This window comes from Mytilus edulis, chromosome 7 (assembly GCF_963676685.1).
Source record: "Mytilus edulis chromosome 7, xbMytEdul2.2, whole genome shotgun sequence".
NCBI classification, from domain to species: Eukaryota; Metazoa; Mollusca; class Bivalvia; order Mytilida; family Mytilidae; genus Mytilus; species Mytilus edulis.
The window spans coordinates 46,621,755-46,641,327 of NC_092350.1; the positions used below are offsets into that span (position 1 = coordinate 46,621,755).

The 19,573-nt window shown below is 32.7% G+C and overlaps 1 protein-coding gene across 1 annotated transcript; it reads left to right on the forward strand.

The window, feature by feature from the left end:
- Positions 1-60: 60 nt before the first annotated feature.
- LOC139481606 (GTPase IMAP family member 4-like) lies at positions 61-8,762 on the forward strand. The gene is made up of 4 exons (XM_071265042.1): positions 61-147; positions 717-844; positions 5,409-5,531; positions 6,126-8,762. Exons 1-4 carry the CDS (start codon positions 140-142, stop codon positions 7,403-7,405), a joined length of 1,539 nt encoding a protein of 512 aa, XP_071121143.1. The 5' UTR covers positions 61-139; the 3' UTR covers positions 7,406-8,762.
- The last annotated feature ends 10,811 nt before the right edge of the window (positions 8,763-19,573 follow it).

The following is a 19,573-nucleotide window of genomic DNA, read 5'->3' on the forward strand; positions in this document are numbered from 1 at the left end:
AAGAAAATTTCCTTGTATCAATCTAAAAATAGATATATGACACATTGGTTTTCCATTTACTATCAATAAATCATACTTCGTATATTGTATATATACATGCACACACACATTAAAATGATCATTTGATAAATACACCAACATGGAAAGGTAAGGATTTATTTTGCTTTCTTTGATTATTTGATTGTTTCGGCAATAATAATCCAAATAAGAATTTATTTATCTCTTTTTGCTGATTAATAATAAATGATCTACAAACTATCGTTTATTTGTTAAAAAATAAAAAAGTCAAAAACTAATGACATCGAATAGTGTCTTTATCACAGTGGCATTCAGATGATTACAGCACGTCAAAGTCTGGTTGTGTTTATGCATATATTATTATATAACTGTTTAAAATGCATTTAAGAGAAACCAAAAGACAAGTTCGTAAATGGTTGTTAATATCAATGTAACTCGATGGCGTGTATATAAGGTAGGAGCCTCCTTATCGATGGAGACCTAAGATCTTTCCTAACACATATCTGAGAGCATGATTTGGAATGGAATTAAGTCTGTTTGAGCATGCACATCGATTAAAATTATCTTACATAGAATGCCTGTTGTCAAAGACTACGATATATGCCCAAGAGTTAAGACAGAAGGTGAGAAAAAACAATCAATGACAATGTCTTGTGCAAGTCAAACTACTGAATGTATTTTACCTTATTATCTTGTAGTGAATGGGAATGCAGTGTTTGTACTTTAGTAAATAATGCATCTAATCGTTCATGTGAGGTTTGTTTGAACACAAAACCATCATCTGCAGACACTTGGTCACCATATCTACAGAATACTGCTTCCAGTGGTATGTTATGCCATATTTGTTAACAATTATATTCTCTTGTGTGATTAATGTTCGATGTGAGCCAAGGCTGCGTGTTAAAGGCCGAACTTTGACCTATCATGGTTTACTTTTACAAATTGTGACTTGGATGGGGCGTTGTGTCATTGGCACTGATACCATATCTTCTTATAGTTAGACACTTACTGGCAACATAATTGTATATTGTTGGTTTGCTTTCTTTATTACTTTATATAGTCGACTATCGTTATCTGAAAAGTTGATCGGTCTCACTTATAGTAGTAGTACTTTTTAGTAATATTTTAAGATGTTTTCATCACATTATATTTAAATATTTATCCATCTAAACATTTTGAAAACATTCTAGAGCCATTATCATGTCCTTAAAGGGAGTCAAATAATAATCAAATAGATATAGGAAGATGTGGTATGAGTGCCAATGAGACAACTCTCAATCCAAGTAACAATTTATACGAGTAAACCATTATAGGTCAAGGTTATGTCAAAGTATGTTAATAACAGCACATGGTAAATATTATCTATATACGTGCACATGGAAGAAGCTAATCGTTTAGTCCTCCATTGATACCAACAGTCCTGCTGTTAATCTCTGACCACAAGATAAAGTATGCGGTCTTATTTAAACATTATTGCATTGCAATCTACAGTAGTTTATATAAGTATGGAGGTACATACATGTCACTATGTTAGATATTGATATTGGTTATATACAGCTGGGCACTCTTTTAATATTCTCTTATCGTAGACTGTTTGGATTGGGAAGGAGCTTTGTCAATATCTTATTATTACACTACAGATCACATATGTCAGGTCAAAAAAATTGTGTAATTAAAGGGAGTAATTTCGACAAACCCGTGTCCCAGTTTTTGGTCAATTTGAATTTTTCTTCTAATTCATAATTTATAGGTCTCCAAAGATGGGAGGTGAAATGAGGTAGGACACCCAGCAGTTTAATCAATATGTGAATCTCTCATCTAGCAATAGTATTAAAACATTTGACTTTTTTACACATTATGTAATAGCTGACTTTTGGGCTTTATATACGACTAAAGTCACTTTGATAGGGTTCTGGATAATAATTAATAAGTAACGTAAAACACCCTGTATTAACATTGATAAAGTTATACTAATTTTACAGATAAAACAATAACTTAGTAATACACATATTAAGTATAATATTCTGTCATTGCATATAATGGTATTATACAAAACATTGCACTTCAAAAATACAGTTAAGTTATGAACATAATGAGATCAAATATTATGTTCAATCATCAGATCATAGTATTAATGTCTTTACATATAATACATGTATTCAGTGGTTCAGATTAACAACATTGATAAATTAAACAACTATTAAAAGCATTCAAAATCAAGGGAAATAACTCTTTATCAAAACTATGTGCTTAACATACTCCATAGATAATTCAACCTTTTTAAACAAAATAAATTATAATTCTAATAACACATTACTAATCCTTACCAAATTGTGGAGCAAGGTAGTTACTGCCGTGGCACAAACCAATTCAAACATACATACTGGTATATCACACAGTGATATCTATATAGCAGCTTACAAATTATGTAAACCAAAATTACATTGTTAAATAACGGATTTTCATGAAACCGTATTTAAACATAGACCTAATTATAAAACATACAATATAAATAATGTCCTTGTGTATAAAATAAAACATAACTCGGACAAAACTTTAAATATGTGCAGAAACGTACAGCTTTAATTTTGTTTATGTTTTCTATTTATAATCAATCAACAATGTTATTGTGTACGGACTAATTCACACAAGTAATACACGGTGGTATTTAAGGTTCATGTGGACCCTATGGCTAAATTGGCTGTATTTTCACCTCAACATTTACTCTGAGTATAGACAAACCTGTGCATCTGGAGAAGTTTTAAGGCATAGCATGCCCTAGATAAATAGAATTCAAATGCATCGTATGATTTAGAAAATTCATAACTTAACTGTATTTTGCCTTGCACTTTTTTTCGTCCTGCAGATGATAAAATTAACAATCAGTTGAGTTTCCCTTGATATGGTCAACTCAGGTACACAGTTAAATCACCAACTATTGTCAGGTATCTATTGTCCATCTATTGTCCATGTCAATCAATACCGCTCACTTAAATTATTACCTGTGGGGAAGTTCTAAAACCTGTTTCCCAACTTAGTTTATTTGGGCACCTTTTGGAGGAATGAAAAAAGTGCACTGCAAAATCCTGGTAAGTTTTTATTTTTCTAAAACATAAAACATTTGAAATTTATTTATCTAGGGCATGCTATGCCTGAAATTTTTTACAGATGGGCAGGTTTGTCTGTACTCAGAGTAAATTTTGAGGTGAAAATACGGCCATTTTAGCCAAAGGGTCCACATGAACCTTGAATCTACTCATAAAAAAGTCTTATCGAATACACCTCAAAGTATCGATCGGAATGTGTGTGCTTTCTAAAGTGATTTACATATAGCTCTAACGAATGACTAGCAGTACTTTATATAATAAAATAAGTGTATAATATATGCATTTTATGTAGCGATAATACTTTTCGGAATCATAGAGAAAAATAACCTTTCATACCAAAAATCATTCAATCTATGAAAATATATTAGAAATATTAATAAAGAAGTAGATAAAGAAAACTCACGTCAAAATCAAGTCTGTAAATACATTCAATCATAACTACTCTCTATAAATTCTCAAACACTTCAATAGCTACTGGACATATACATCCGTCCATTTTGACTCCTTTAGTCCTTCTAACTCATAACAAAGAACCTCGAAACTAAGCAGAAAAACTTTAAACTAACCAATCAAATCCAAGTAATAATGAATAATGTATGGAAACGTTTCAGTGTAATAAAAGTTTATATTAGACAATATGTTTTGAAGTTTTTATTTAATATTAACATAATTTACATCTTTATTTTACAATTAAAATATAAACAAAATAAAGAAGCTACCATAATTACACACGTATTCCCAATTCCAAACTAAAAGATTTTAATTGAAAAAGTTGATCCTGCTTTGGTTCATAAAAAGATAGTTGCCAAGGTAGATACACATATCTTGTCTTATGGAGGGATAAATCCTACTTTGTTAAACATTACTCTGATTCAAACAAAATCTCTGAAACTGGCGTTATCAAGATGCTTGATTTCTTGCCTGACAAAATATTTGTTACGTTTGTAGGACGTGTTTTGCAACACACAATCGGCATTACCATGGGAAAAAAGTGTGCCCCTCTTCTAGTTGACTTGTTCCTTCATTCATTTGAGGCTGACTTCGTACAGGAACTTCTTGTAAAAAAGACAATACGTCAGCAGTATACGTATTCTTTAACTTTTTTCTTTCCGCTATATAGATGATGTTCTCTCACTAACTAATACAAATTTTGGTGACTATGTTGAACTAATCTATCCCATCGAAATTAAGATAAAGGAAATAACAGATACAGTTAAGTCTGCCTCATATCTTGACTTACATCTCAAAATTGACAATGAGGGTCGATTTGAAACAAAACTTTACGACGAAAGACAGCTTCCCAATTGTGAATGTTCCATTTCTATGTAGCAACATTCTAGAAGCGCCTGCATACGTAATATATATATCCCAGTTGATACGATATTCCTGGGCTTGTATTTCCTATCATGGTTTCCTTGGTAGAGGATTGATGTCACAAGGAAGCTTTTAAAAGCAAGAACCCCAATTGGTGAAGTTGAAATCATCCATTTGTAAGTTTTACGGACGCCACCACGAGTTTGGTTGATCGTTATGGAATCCGTTTTACAGATGATAGCGTATATGTTCCTAATGTCGTAACTACAATTTCTGACCTACCGAATTAAACTTATTTCCGGGTTAATACTTATATTAACATGAGCAACACGACGGGTGCCACCTTTTAAGCAGGATCTGCTCACCTTCCAGGGCAACTGAGATCATCCCCAGTTTTTGTAGGGGCTCGTGTTGCTCATTCTTTAGTTTTCTATGTTATGTTTTGTGTACTATTGTTTGTCTGCTAGTCTTTTTTCTTTTTTAGACATAGCGTTGTCGGTTAATTTTCGAGTTATAAGTTTGAATGTTCCTTTGTTATTTGTCGCCTCTGTTCACTCACTGGTGGCATATATAAACAAAATATGAGACACGATTTTGTAGCGTGTGTAAGATCCGTAAGAGGAAAGAAAACAAATGTTTAATACCATTTAACATGAATATGGTATTCTTATTCAAGTTGGAATATCATTTTTTTTACAGTTAATGAGTTATTGATCATACCAAAACGTTTACCTATCTATAGATTTTAAAAGGGTAATATTTCAGCTTTTCAATGAGTAAAAGATTTTTAGAATCCATTGAGTAATTTTGGAGTATTTTATCTTTTAAAACTGTTTGTTTCAGTCAGAAAAGCCAGACTGTAGCATGTGTAGTGCTACTTTAAATGAGATAACAGAAATTTGAACATATCTAGAGAAAGTACGGTGTGAAATGAAAATCAAAGTAACTGTATCTTTAAATGAATTTTAGAATGGAGCTGTCTTGTATGTACGTACAATAACAAAGGACAAGATCAGCTATGCGGGATATGTAGCAGTTCACGTGACGCTAGTGCTACAGGACCAGTAAATATCCCTGATTATTTGAACAGAGGTAATTCGCAATGTTAATACCCTAACCCCTAGGGTCTTTTATTGGACATAATACACAATCATACAAACGTTGGTTTTCAATATTTGCCGAAGAACTGTGTAAATATGGTTGGTTATGAAACTACATATTGTATAACATAAGCTGTTAAAGCAATTATAACCCGTGTTTAAAACATTTAACGTTGGTCGTAAACATCAAAGGTTTCAGACTTCTAATTTAATGTTGTGTTTTTGTTTTTTTTTTATCTTCTTGAAACATGTCTATAGATCCATAACCAAACTCATATTAGTAAAACAAAATGGCAAAAAAGATATCATGTTTATAATCTTGAACTGAAGCCTGCTGCAAACATTCAATAAACAGTTGTTATCTCAGTTCTTAATCAAATGAAAGAAACCATATAATATGTAACACACTTATCATTTAAGCCTGCGAATCGTAAAGGTATGCCATTAATATATTGATATTTTGCTATCAAAATGAACGCGGCAACAAATTGTGCATGTATGTGCATCGCAGGTTTGTCGAATTGGTTCATTGAAATAGATCACAATGTTTAAAGATCAACGTATATAAGACTACCCTTTATTTTAGATGCAACAAAGAGACCAAAGTTAAGTGGTGTGGTAGACACAACTGAATTGCGAATTGTAATAATTGGCAAAACGGGGACAGGTAAAAGCGCCACCGGAAATACAATCTTAGGCAGACGTGAATTTGAATCTAAAGTATGCGGAGCCTCTATTACAAACAAATGCAAGCTTGGAATGAACACCAGATTCGACCGCAAAATAGTGGTTGTGGATACTCCAGGACTATATGATACAGGGATGACAAATGAGCAAGTTACAAAGGAAATAGTAAAATGTATTGGGATGACTGCGCCGGGACCACATGCTATTCTACTAACGGTCAACGTTGGTCGATTTACAAAGGAAGAACAAGATACGGTTAAACATTTTGTTGATCATTTTGGAATTGGTATGTACAATTACCTCATGGTTGTTTTTACAAGAGCAGACGATCTTAAAGATGATAATTTAGACATAAGGGAATATGTTAAACATTGTCCCCAGTCACTTCAGGCAATCCTCAAACTTTGTGACCACCGCTATATCCCTTTTAACAATAAACTTTCTGGTTACAGTCAAGAGCAGCAAGTTAAAAATTTGATAGGCTGCGTGGACGAGGTTGTAGGCAAACATGGTGGTTTTTGCTACACAAATGAAATGTATGAGGAAGCAGAAAAAACACTGCGAAGACGTGAAGATGAAGTAAAGAGAAAATTGAAGGAAGAGGAACGACGAAAGGTGGAAACTCTTCATCGCCATCTTCAAATGGAATTTGATGAAAAGTTTGCATTGGCGAATGAGGAAAAAGAAAAGCTTGCCGATGAGATCAAGAAGATCGAAACTGACAAACAGATAGCAGAATCTCGGGAAGCAGAGACAAGAGACCAGATAAATGCGTTGAAAAATGAGTTGAAAGATTGTAAGCAACAAGAAGAAACCCGAAATAAAGAACAAGAAGAAAGGCTAGAAAGAAAGCTACATGAAATGGAAAGGAAACAAGCAGAGCAACTACAAATGCAAACCAATAAAGCAAACGAAGACCGAATAACGCAACTACAGAAACAAATGGAGGACAACGAGCGCAGACGAGAACAACAGATAGAGGATTTGAGAAGGGAAAACGAACGAAAAGTGCGGGATGTGGAAGAAAGCTATAGGAGACAACAGGAAGCAGCCGCTTTACGTGATAACTCTAGAAAAGGGATCGAAAAGGAAGAAGATGCATTTTCCCAAATATGGACTGGAGTAAAAGGAGCTGCAAAAGCAGTTGTTGAAACTGTAAAGAAATGTTCTATTATGTAGAAGAAAATAACTGTTTTAATATTTTTAAACATTTCTGTGGCTTAAATTTTTATAAACGTTTAAGTGCAAACTGTCCAGAAAATGATAGTGGATGTAATCTTATATCTAGTATTATGCATTTGAAATGAAACACGATAGCTTACGTATTTATAAGATATGTTGCTTTAAAAAAATCCATCGAAATATTTAATCGCTCTGAAAAATGAAATTTTCTTATGAGTCAATCGACTTAAAGTGCATGAAAGGATTATAACCACACAGTAGGAGTATTTTGCGCAACTGAAAGGCATTGAATATTATCGTAGTTTAAATATTTTACATTCTAAATGTGTTTTGATTTTTGTTGTTTAAAGTAATACATAATGGATGTGAAGTTAACAGCCGGTTCGTTATTCGATATTCGATATTCAATATCCAACCGGCTGCAACCGAAGTGCACCCAAATTCCTTTTAGTCTCGTTTGTATCTACCTATTCACTAACTGTCTGCCTAATATTAGAAAGATTGGGAGATCAGGGGGCTCTCACTATTCCCCTATGCCCATTGTCCTACAATTTTGATCATTTTTAGATGAAAAGTGACAATATAAGCACTCCATAGATATCGAATCTGACATTATTCTGGGAAATCCTTCTAATACAACCTTTATATATACAGAGTCTATGATTTCATTAAATTTTATGGACATTGAAAGACCAGGGGTGTCTCACCTTCATTTAAGTGGTCTCAGGTAGGTTTTCACTATATATTTCTTTTTGGGCTTTCCATAAATATTTCTATTTATATATTCCTAAATGTTTTCTAAAGTTATCGGTTTTTTCTTTTTCTTTTAAGAAATATCATGTATATAGGTACATCTTTAAAGTTTTTTATTGACAACAAACTATATTACATAAAGGCAAATGTAAGTTAGAAAAGGGTTTATATTCGAGAACAACGAGAATTTACGACAGCTTGAAGAGGTCATGAAACAATTTTCTACGTATCTTATCAGTCTTCTTAACTATGAAAATCATGCTTTTAATGTTATTAAGTATTTTTTTATGATTTCAACTTAATTTTGAATATCCAACCGACTGATAGCAGCCGGTTGGATATTGAATACCGAATATCAAATAACGAACCGGCTGCTAACTTCACATACCTTAATACATATTGGGATACATCGATTTACATATCGATCCGGATATACTGATAGTATCTTTTGTTAGCATCTAACCTTGTTTTTGTTAGCAAGTCTATATCATGACGGATGTACTCAGTTGCTATAGAACTTCAAGTTCAATATTGTATTGTCAATCAAATACGCCCATTACAGGCAGAATAATCAAGTTTAATTTAAGTACAAATTATTAATAAATACAATGACTTTGTTATAACTATGTGAATAAAATGAAGAAAGAAAAAATCACTATAATTTTATATCATTAATAATATATTAAGTATTCAGGCGAAAGATACCAAAGGAATAATCAAACGCATAAAAAGAAAACGAAAAAACCACCAAAAGACAAACAAAAGTATACAAAACACAACATATAAAGTCTGAGCAACACAAACCCCATCAAATATCAAAAGTAATATCATGTGCTCCGGAAGGGCAAGGAGATCCTGCACCACAGGTGGCTCCCATCGTGTTGCTCGTGTAAGTGCAAAACCAGTGATAAGTCTAAATTGGTACATCACAGTCGGGGAACAGAGGACCAGATTGTGGTTATGACTATAGCCATTTGTGAACAGGTATTACATAATGTCAAACCAACTGATGATGGCGTCCATAAAATTTTCGAAGGGATGATTTCAACTTCACCACTTGGAACTCCTGGTTTAAAAGCTTAAAACTGCAAGCTCATGAATATGTTTAATATCGAATATTTTGGAAGATGTATTTTATTAATAACCATTGAAATAATTTTTAGAAAAAAATACTTATTAATTGTTATCATGATGGCAGTTGATATATCCAAGTCATACTTTTAGAAACTTGTGTTTTTTAACTAAGTGCTCAAAATCACACCTTCCTTTTGTGAAAACTGAAAACAATCACTGGAATTAGATTGTATGAATATTTTTTGTTACACAAAGGCATCGACCCAGTGGTAGTAATAGCATAAACGGTACCAATTTGTTTGCACCAGATGCGCATATCGACAATCAATGTCTCTTGAGTATACGTAATGTTCGAGGCCAAAATATTTGAAAATCCAAGATCATTAAAAAAAATGAAAAGCTATAAACCCAGAAATCACCAAAAAGGTGTAGCCAAGGCCGGGCAATGAATCAGAATTTTGCATGAGGGATATATATTCCTTAATTTGAAATAGTTTCCAAAGTAATATTACAGCAAATTGTAATTATAGCACAAAATCCATATTTTCATGCCACTATCGAAGTACTGGCTACTGGACTGGTGTACCTATACAAACAGATAAATAAACTATTAGTCTATTTAAATGAAATATAGAACATGAAAGATGTGAGGTTAATGCACATGAGACAACTAATTATATAAGCTGCAAATTGAAATTTATTTTGTTTGTAAATGAGTTGGCGAAATATTTGACCCACTGGTAACCCTGGTATTCATTGTCTTTTATACAGCCTGTATGCATTGTCTGTGGTTCTTTTATACAGTCTGTATGCATTGTCTGTGGGATAAGATACAGTCTGTATACATTGTCTGTCGTCAGTTTTCGTTGTCTGTAAGAAATGTCTGGTTCTTAGATACAGTCTGTATACACGGTATGTGGTTCTTAGATAGTCTGTATGCATGGTCCGTGGTTCTTAGATACAGCAGTCTGTATGCATTGTCGGTGGTTCTCAGATGCAGTCTGAAAGTAATGTCTGGTTCTTTAATATATACAGTATGTATACATTATATGTGGTTCTTAGATACAGTGTTTAAGTAATGTCTAGTTCTTAGATACATTTTTCATGCATTGTCAGTGGTTCTTACATACAGTCTGTTAGTATTGTCTGTGGGTCTTAGATACAGACTGTATACATTGTCAGTGGTTCTAAGATACAGTCAGTATATATTGTATGTGGTTCTTAGATACAGTCCGTATACATTGTCTGTAGTTCATGGATACAGTCTGCAAATATTGTCTGTAGTTCTTAGATACAGTCTGTAAAATTATATGTGGTTCTTAGATATAGTCCGTATACATTGTTTGGTTCTTAGATACAATCTGTATACATGGTTTGTGGATACAGTTTGTAAATTATGAACGTGGTTCTTAAATACAGTTCGTAAGTACTGTCTGTGGTTCTGAGAAACAATCTATATACATTGTCTGTGGTTCTTTAAGTTATATACAGTTTGTTAGGATTGTCAAAGGACTAATAAGTTGATATAGACTATTTACAAATAACTCCATTTTTTTTAAATCATTGAAAACAGAGGTAAAAAGATTGTCACATAGCTATTACTTATCAAAAAATCATTGAAACAGTGGTATACAGGTTGACACATATTTAATCCTTCTAATTAAATGTTAAAACGGAAATACGGTGCTAAAATAAACATCCTTGAAACAGTTGACACAAGGTCATCATTCCTGCAAGCGGACACAACGCTTTTTTGTTATGAATATTGTTGAAACAGAGGGATATAGGCGGATATCATATAGTGGTTTTTTTTTTCTTTTCACTTAAACAGGATATATATGTTTACATATGGATTATTCTTATAAAAGTCATTGAAGCAGGAGGATACAGTTTGACACCGACTATCTCCTATAAAAATCATGGAAAGGAATTTACAGAGCACTATTTTTTACTAAATCATTGCAACCGGGTATACAGGTTGACATAAGGCTATTTCATACAAAAGCATTGAACGGGAGAATAAAGGTAAAAACATGCACAGTCATGGTTGTTTCTAAAAAAAAAATCATTGAATCAACCGGGTATACAGGTTGACATAAGGCTATTTCATACAAAAGCATTGAAACGGGAGAATAAAGGTAAAAACATGCACAGTCATGGTTGTTTCTTATAAAAAAAAATCATTGAATCAACCGGATACAGGTTAACACATGGCTATTTGTATTTTATAAGCTTTTCACACAATGCTATAATGTACAAGTGTTGTTGTAACATTATGTTTTCACCATGGATAAGCAAGATACAGTTTAATTTTAATTGTACAGCCACAAAAAGAAAATTCCAATTCTCATCCTACCTCTTGAAACCACTTTTTGATATCATTTTGTTTTATATGTGTTTATTATCTTTCCTTTGCTAGAAGTTTTAAAAATTATAGCAAAAAAAATCCAAAAATATGCTTCCAATCACAAATAAGATTCAAATAAACAGCTTATTAATAGAACATGATGCACACTTATCGTGCTAATTGTGTATATTGAAAGGAGTAGGGGGCATTAAGGCCTGGTTTTGGCCCAAGAAAATAAAATGTTTGATAACTTTTTCAAATTGGCACATAATCTTTAGAAATGCATAGGGTCAAGAAATATAAATGAAACACATTAAGATTCTTATGTGATGACGTCACAATTACGTCATAATATGTACTGTTTTCACAAAAACGATGAAAATTCAGAATTTATGCAGTTTTGTATCTTTATTTCTGTTGTGGAAACATCGTGCGCAGCCAAGAAACAACAAAATAATTTAACTGAAGCTTTATTATTACTATTGACAAAATCTCACCAAATATAAAGTTGTTTCTTGGGTGCGCACATACTTTTCCAATCGAAAATATACTTAAAAATTTGAAAAACAAGGAAAATTACAAAATTTTACAAAATATGCAAATTAAGGCATGATTTGTTGCCATGGTAACTTGTTCAATGTCCAAAGTTATTTTGTTTTTCTGAATACCTTCTACCCGAGATACTTTTTAGTAATTTAAAAATATGTATGATAACTTTTAAATTTGCAGTAATTTTGGGACCAAATAAGATCCTTATTGCCCCTTCTCCTTGTTGTAAGAATAAAAAAGAATATTGAGAAGGCATTTTATCAGAAGCAATTAAAATGGATCTGTAGAAAAAAAAAGCGTGTAAATATTGCGTCAAACAGATATGTTCAAATATGAATATAATCACAGACTTAAGTAAACCATAGTACATCTGTCATGAAAGGGCCTATAAAAATGGGAGACATCAGAAATGATCATCAAGGAATTATTGCTTCGTATCTTTAACTGACCTAATATTTGTTAAATTTTGTCACCAACTGGTGACCTCTGAAAATGCTGGTAGTCGTATGTTTCTTTTCTTCTCAAATTTTTTGTATCAATCAGTTCATTTTATGATTTTTTTTCTTTTATATATGCTAATATATTGGGTGACACATGCTTACTTTTCAATGTTATTTGTGGCTTGTGTTTGTTGCTGTTTATCATATTTGTTTGTTTGTTGTTTTTGTATATAAATCAAACTTTTGGGTTCCTCGTCTGATTTTTAATACGACCGCAAAAATTGAAAAAAATTTGGTCGTATATTGGTATTACGTTGGCGTCAGCGTCATCGTCCTCGTCGTCCGAATTCTTTTGGTTTTCGCACTATAACTTTAGTTTAAGTAAATAGAAATGTATGAAATTTAAATACAAGATTAATGACCATAAAAAAAGGTTGGGATTGATTTTGGGAGTTGAGATCCTTACAGTTTAGGAATTAGGGGCCAAAAAGGGGCCCAAATAAGCATTTTTCTTGGTTTTCGCACCATAACTTTAGTATAAGTAAAAAGAAATCTATGAAATTTAAACACAAGGTTTATGACCATAAAAGGAAGTTTGAGATTGATTTTGGGAGTTTTGGTCCCAACAGTTAAGTAATAAGGGGCCCAAAGGTCCAGTTTAATTTTATCACAAATTAAATAATTGGGGTTCTTTGATATGCCGAATCTAACTGTGTATGTAGATTCTTAATTTTTGGTCCGGTTTTCAAATTGGTCTACATTAAGGTCCAAAGGGTCCAACATTAAGCTTATTTTGATTTTAACAAAAATTGAATCCTTGGGGTTCTTTGATATGCTGAATCTAAAAATGTACTTAAATTTTTTATTATTGGCCCAGTTTGCAAGTTGGTCCAAATCGGGGTCCAAAATTAAGCTTTGTTTGATTTCATCAAAAATTGAATAATTGGGGTTCTTTGATATGCCAAATCTAACTGTGTATGTAGATTCTTAATTTTTGGTCCGGTTTTCAAATTGGTCTACATTAAAGTCCAAAGGGTCCAAAATTAAACTAAGTTTGATTTCAACAAAAATTGAATTCTTGGGCTTCTTTGATATGCTGAATCTAAACATGTTCTTAGATTTTTGATTATGGGCCCAGTTTTCAAGTTGGTCCAAATCAGGATCCAAAATTATTATATTAAGTATTGTGCAATAGCAAAAAAATTTCAATTGCACAGTATTCAGCAATAGCAAGAAATCTTCAATTGCACAGTATTGTGCAATAGCAAGACATTTTCAATTGCACAGTGTTGCGCAATAGCAAAAAATCTTCAATTGCACAGTATTGTGCAATAGCAAGTATTTTCAATTCCACAGTATTGCGCAATAGCAAGAAATCTTCAATTGCACAGTATTGTGCAATAGCAAGTATTTTCAATTGCACAGTATTGCGCAATAGCAAGAAATATCTAATTGCACAATATTGCGCAATAGCAAGAAATTTTCAATTGGAGTTATCTTTCTTTGTCCAGAATAGTAGTTGAATCAACTTAAATCATTGTTTTACACAATATACAAGGTATATTCACTTTTACTACCAACTGATAAATTAAAACAATCTTTACCATTCAGTGATAACAAGCACTTTTTTTACATTTTAATATTTTATGATGTATTTAATTGAGTAGTTATTGTTGCAAACTCCATTAGAAATTTGACTTGAGATCAGTTTTGGAATAAGGGAAAGGGGCATGTGAAAAAAAATGGGGGGGAGTTCAATTTTTATCATTTCAGATTTCATAAATAAAAAGAAAATGTCTTCAAACATTTTTTTGAGAGGATTAATATTCAACAGCATAGTGAATTGCTCAAAGGCAAAACAAATTAAGTTCATTAGACCACATTCATTCTGTGTCAGAAACCTATGCTGTGTCAACTATTTAATCACAATCCAAATTTAGAGCTGAATCCAGCTTGAATGTTGTGTACACACTTTCCCCAACCGTCCAGGGTTCAACCTCTGCGGTCGTACAAAGCTGCGCCCTGTGGAGCATCTGGTTTTTACATCGTGTTAAATGAATGGCGGGGATTTTTATAGGTTGCTATGCGGTATGGGTTTTGCTTATTGTTGAAGGATGTGCGGTACCCTATAGTTATTAACAATAACACCATTTGGTCTACGGATGATGATTGTCTCATTGAAATTCCTACCACATCTCCTTATTCCAGATATTTTACACTATACAAGAGTACAATATCATCAACAAAAAATTAATAGTTGTCCAACTCTTGTTAACAAAAGGGCAGCTATGATCAACATAATCAATGGTGATATAAAGAAGATTGCACACGCCGAAATATCAAGTCTTCTTTACCGATGATCGACTTTATGTTGAAGTCTGTAATATGAACGTTTTACTACAAGTATCACATACACTTTACTTTATTAACAATCCATGAAAATAAATTCACGGTCAGATGAACCAGACAGATGATGTACGCTTTACAATCATTCCATTCCCCAAACATAGAGGTTTAAAGTATCCGATAAATAGACCAAACCATACAAACTAAACATTGTTTAATAAACCATGAGTCAAGGTCAGATGAAACCTGCCAGTCCGACATGTCCACCTTACTATCATTTATTTATATACACCACAAATAGTGATCCTATTGCTCATAGCATCTGAGAAATAGACCAACCACAAAAACTAAACATTGTTCAATAAACAGTGACACGTAGGTCAAGGTCTGATGAAACCTGCCAGTCGGACATATACACCTTACAATCATTCCATACACCAAGTAAAGTTGATCTACTGCTTATTCATGTAGAATCCGAGAAACGAACTTGACCACGTAACTTTAACCTTAATCACTGACGACGAAACGAGGTCAAGTTCAGGTGAACCCTACCTGCCAGAAATGAAGACCTTGCCAGGAACCCATACACCAAATATAGTTATCCTATTACTCATTATAAGAGAGTATTTCTATTTTCAAAAAACAGGGTTTTTTTCAAGCAATAACGTGCACTGAACCATGAAAATGAGGTCAAGTGCAATGAACATACAATGTATGACCAACGGAAACTTCGTTACATATCAGCTATCTGCATAAAAGATAAGAAGCATCCAGGTCTTTTAGTTTTTAAAATATAAAGCTTTATAAAAACAGTTTACGCCGTGCCTATTTCTTGCATACTGCGACTTTTGTCGGAGGCGAGACAATGAAATGATGCTTTGAATTATTGTTTAATATGCTTGACCACTTATAAAATGCCAGTTTGACTATAAACAGTTATTTATACTATTATCAATATACATTAAGACTTTAAGTCCAGCAATAATTCATTTGACATTAAACAATAGTGACGGACCATGAGAGACCCTCATTGGTAGTCAAGGTTTTTTAACACCCCTAGAGGTAGTTAACGATTGCAATGTTATCATTAACTTCGAATGTGATGCACTATAAATTTCACTGAAACTAGGAATTCTCATTATTCAAATTGCTATTTTAAATGAATAGTTATCCACGGTATTCATGAATTCAGATATGATGCACTATTGATATTCACTGAAACTATGAATTCTCATTGTTCCAAATTGCTGTTTCAAATGAATAAATGTCAAAGATATACAACGTCACCCAGTAATGTGATCCTTCTTACAAATTATAAGTTTGCTATTTGTTCAAAGCACAATTTCCTTCTTGTCCAATTCTATCGGAACATCACATCATGGAATAATGCTTTAAGAGCAATTCGATATTTCCAAAAACAACAAACAACTAACACCAAATCAAAAATTCATCCACTGTTTAACAATTTGCACTATCAGAGTGACTCACTGACATCTAAATTTCCTATGCATCAAAGTGCATATGAAGTTGGCTTCATATTCTGGCTGGGAATCATGCTCAAACCAATGAGAATTTTATTAAAGAAATATACATTGAGAATAAAGTACCGTAATATTGTAACTAATCCAATACATGTACTATATACCTAGAAGAAAGTCACAATTACAATAATAACATTAACGGTACCAAATTTTCTGCACCAGATGCGCATTTCGACAATACATGTCTCTTCAGTGGTGCTCGTGGCCAAAATATTTGAAATCCAAAGTTTATATAAAAGATGAAGAGCTATAATCCAAAAGTTCCAAAAGGTATATCAAAAATTACAAGAACTGTAAATTACCTAAAAGAAGACTAGCAATCCTAACTTGCTTGATAACAATTAGGACTTATATATTGAATTTATAAGTCCCACATTAAGGATGTTCGCTACTCTGTTTAAAAATAACAAGCTTTTTAAAAGACTGTTATAAATTGATAGTATACAAATAAACTAACTAAAAAAGCAGAAACAATGGAGGGTCCGTGTGCTTGTTTTCGAGATATAAGCCGTTGAGATAAGATTTTGAAATATGTCTTTTTAAACTATATATAAGAAAAATATGAAAAGAAAAGTAGGGGTTAGCGGGCATTTTTTTTTTATTGTTAATACATGGATAAAACCAGAGAATTCCGAAAATCTGGCAAAAATTCAAAAAATAGAGGAGCAAACATCCTTAAAAGAATAATACAACTTTTGTTTTGTTTTGTTTTTTTGTTTGTTTCTTATGTTGTACTGTTATACCACTGTCCCAGGTTAGGGGGAGGTTTGGGATCCCGCTAACATGTTTTACCCCGCCACATTATTTAAGTATGTGCCTATCCCAAGTCAGGAGCCTGTAATTCAGTGGTTGTCGTTTGTTTATGCGTTACATATTTGTTTTTCGTTCATTTTTTTATATAAATAAGGCCGTTAGTTTTCTCGTTTGAATTGTTTTACATTGTCTTATCGGGGCCTTTTATAGCTGACTATGCGGTATGGGCTTTGCTCATTGTTGAAGGCCGTACGGTGACCTATAGTTGTTAATGTCTGTGTCGTTTTGTATCTTGTGGACAGTTGTCTCATTGGCAATCATACCACATCTTCTTCTTTATAATTTCTCTCTAAACATGCTAAAACACAACAAGTGATTTCTTTTGATCATGTTAATAGGAAATGAATTACTACAAAGATAAGTACCTATTTTGAATATATCCCCATTTTGAAGGGGACACTTAACATTTGTGAACATCATTATAAAATCATCTGTAATACCCATGACCATGACAGTTTAAAATCCATCCCTCAATAGTCCAGCGGATTCGTGAAAACATTGTGGGTTTTGCTTTGAAATATTTGCATTTCAATTAACATATCTGGTACTTTAGCCAATATATTATGCGCTCACGCAACTGTTCATATTATTGCTATACTTAGTATATATTTTATTATATAATAAGATATATTCTTAACACTAACAAGTGTGGACACAGATGAGTGTGGATAGTATGTTTGGATGTTTGACAGTGATTTATGATAAATGTATTTCTATGATTTTCCTACATGTGTTATTAACTGTGTTGCACGATGACAACCAACCTGAGCATTAGGAGTGTTGTTTATTTTATATTTAGTTTAGTTTTTATGTTCATGACGGGCATGGAAGAGACACTAATTGCATTAGTTACCAAATGATTACGATAGAATATGTTCCACATCTTTGATTTTGGATACATTTTATAGCTAGGAGAGCAACACATAATAGGTTCAATTTTTCGTGATTTTTTTAAATTGGGAGAGGATATCTGAGAACATGATATAAGGAGCCTGTAATGCAGTGGTTGTCGTTTGTTTATGTGTTACATATTCGTTTTTTCTTTATTTTTTGTACATAAATAAGCCTGTTATTTTTCTCCTTTGAATTGTTTCACATTGTCATTTCGAGACCTTTTATAGCTGACTATGCTGCATTAGCTTTGCTCATTGTTGAAGGTTGTGCGGTGACCTGTAATTGTTAATTTCTATGTTATTTTGGTCTGTTGTGGAGTCTCATTGGCAATCATATCACATCTTTTTTTATATGTATTTGCTAACTATTTGTATGGTTCTATTTATATATCTTTGTGGTGGCTTGTCAGTATCATTAGTAAAACACTTTAAAATGTTGAATTGATCCTCAGATTAGAAGACATTTATTGGTTTTTAGTAATGACAATGCCTAACATGATGCTTGGGCCTGATGAGCTAGAAAGTAAGCTTCTGTGCTGTTTTCTATCAATTCTTTGATAATATCTCCTTCAAAGCTGGTGAAAGCAAAACAAATTTGGTCAATGGACAAATAATGTTTGGTTCAAACAAAAAATAAAATGCTTTTATCTCCCTGTTACTTACATTGTACATAGAAATGATAATACTTTGAGACATCCTCATAGCCAGAAATTAGTAGTGGTTTTGCTAATTAATATTCATAATATGTAAATGAGAATTGTACCACGTGATAGTAGTTTGAACTGGACTGGCTTGATAGGCTTGATATCATTAAAATCTTTACAACACGGATATTATAAGTTGCCCGTCACAGAGTCCTTATTTACAATCAATTTGATATTTCCGTAAAGTTGTCAGGCGGTCAAAATCAAAACAATGAACGCGAATTTAGTGAATTTTTCGTGCTTTCGTGAGTTTATTCTTCTTGAAATAGTGACATTTTAATTTTACGTGGGAACCTAGAGTTCAACGACTACACATACAAGGTTTGGACTTGCTTATTCTTTGGAAATTCAAGTTTCAAATTTCACCCCGGCAACCTGTTTTTGTAATGACCTTGTAAGCCAATTTTCAACACGAAGTTTGCAAATTTGACGTTTCAGCCATTTTAGCCTGTATTTTACACTGCAATGTTAAAAGCCTCTCGCTTCAATTTTTAAAATAGCTCAGGAACCTGTATTTTTGCAACAACAGTCATTATGTTTCGTTTAAATGGTGTATATTGTTGTGTATATTCATTTTCTGCCCCGGCAACCTGTCTATCACTTAAATCAAAATTAAAACAGACCTTTTTTCAAAATTCCCTATCGTTTTAATGTAATTTCCGTGACCCGTATCCGATTTCTTTAGTATAATATTCAAATAAGCAA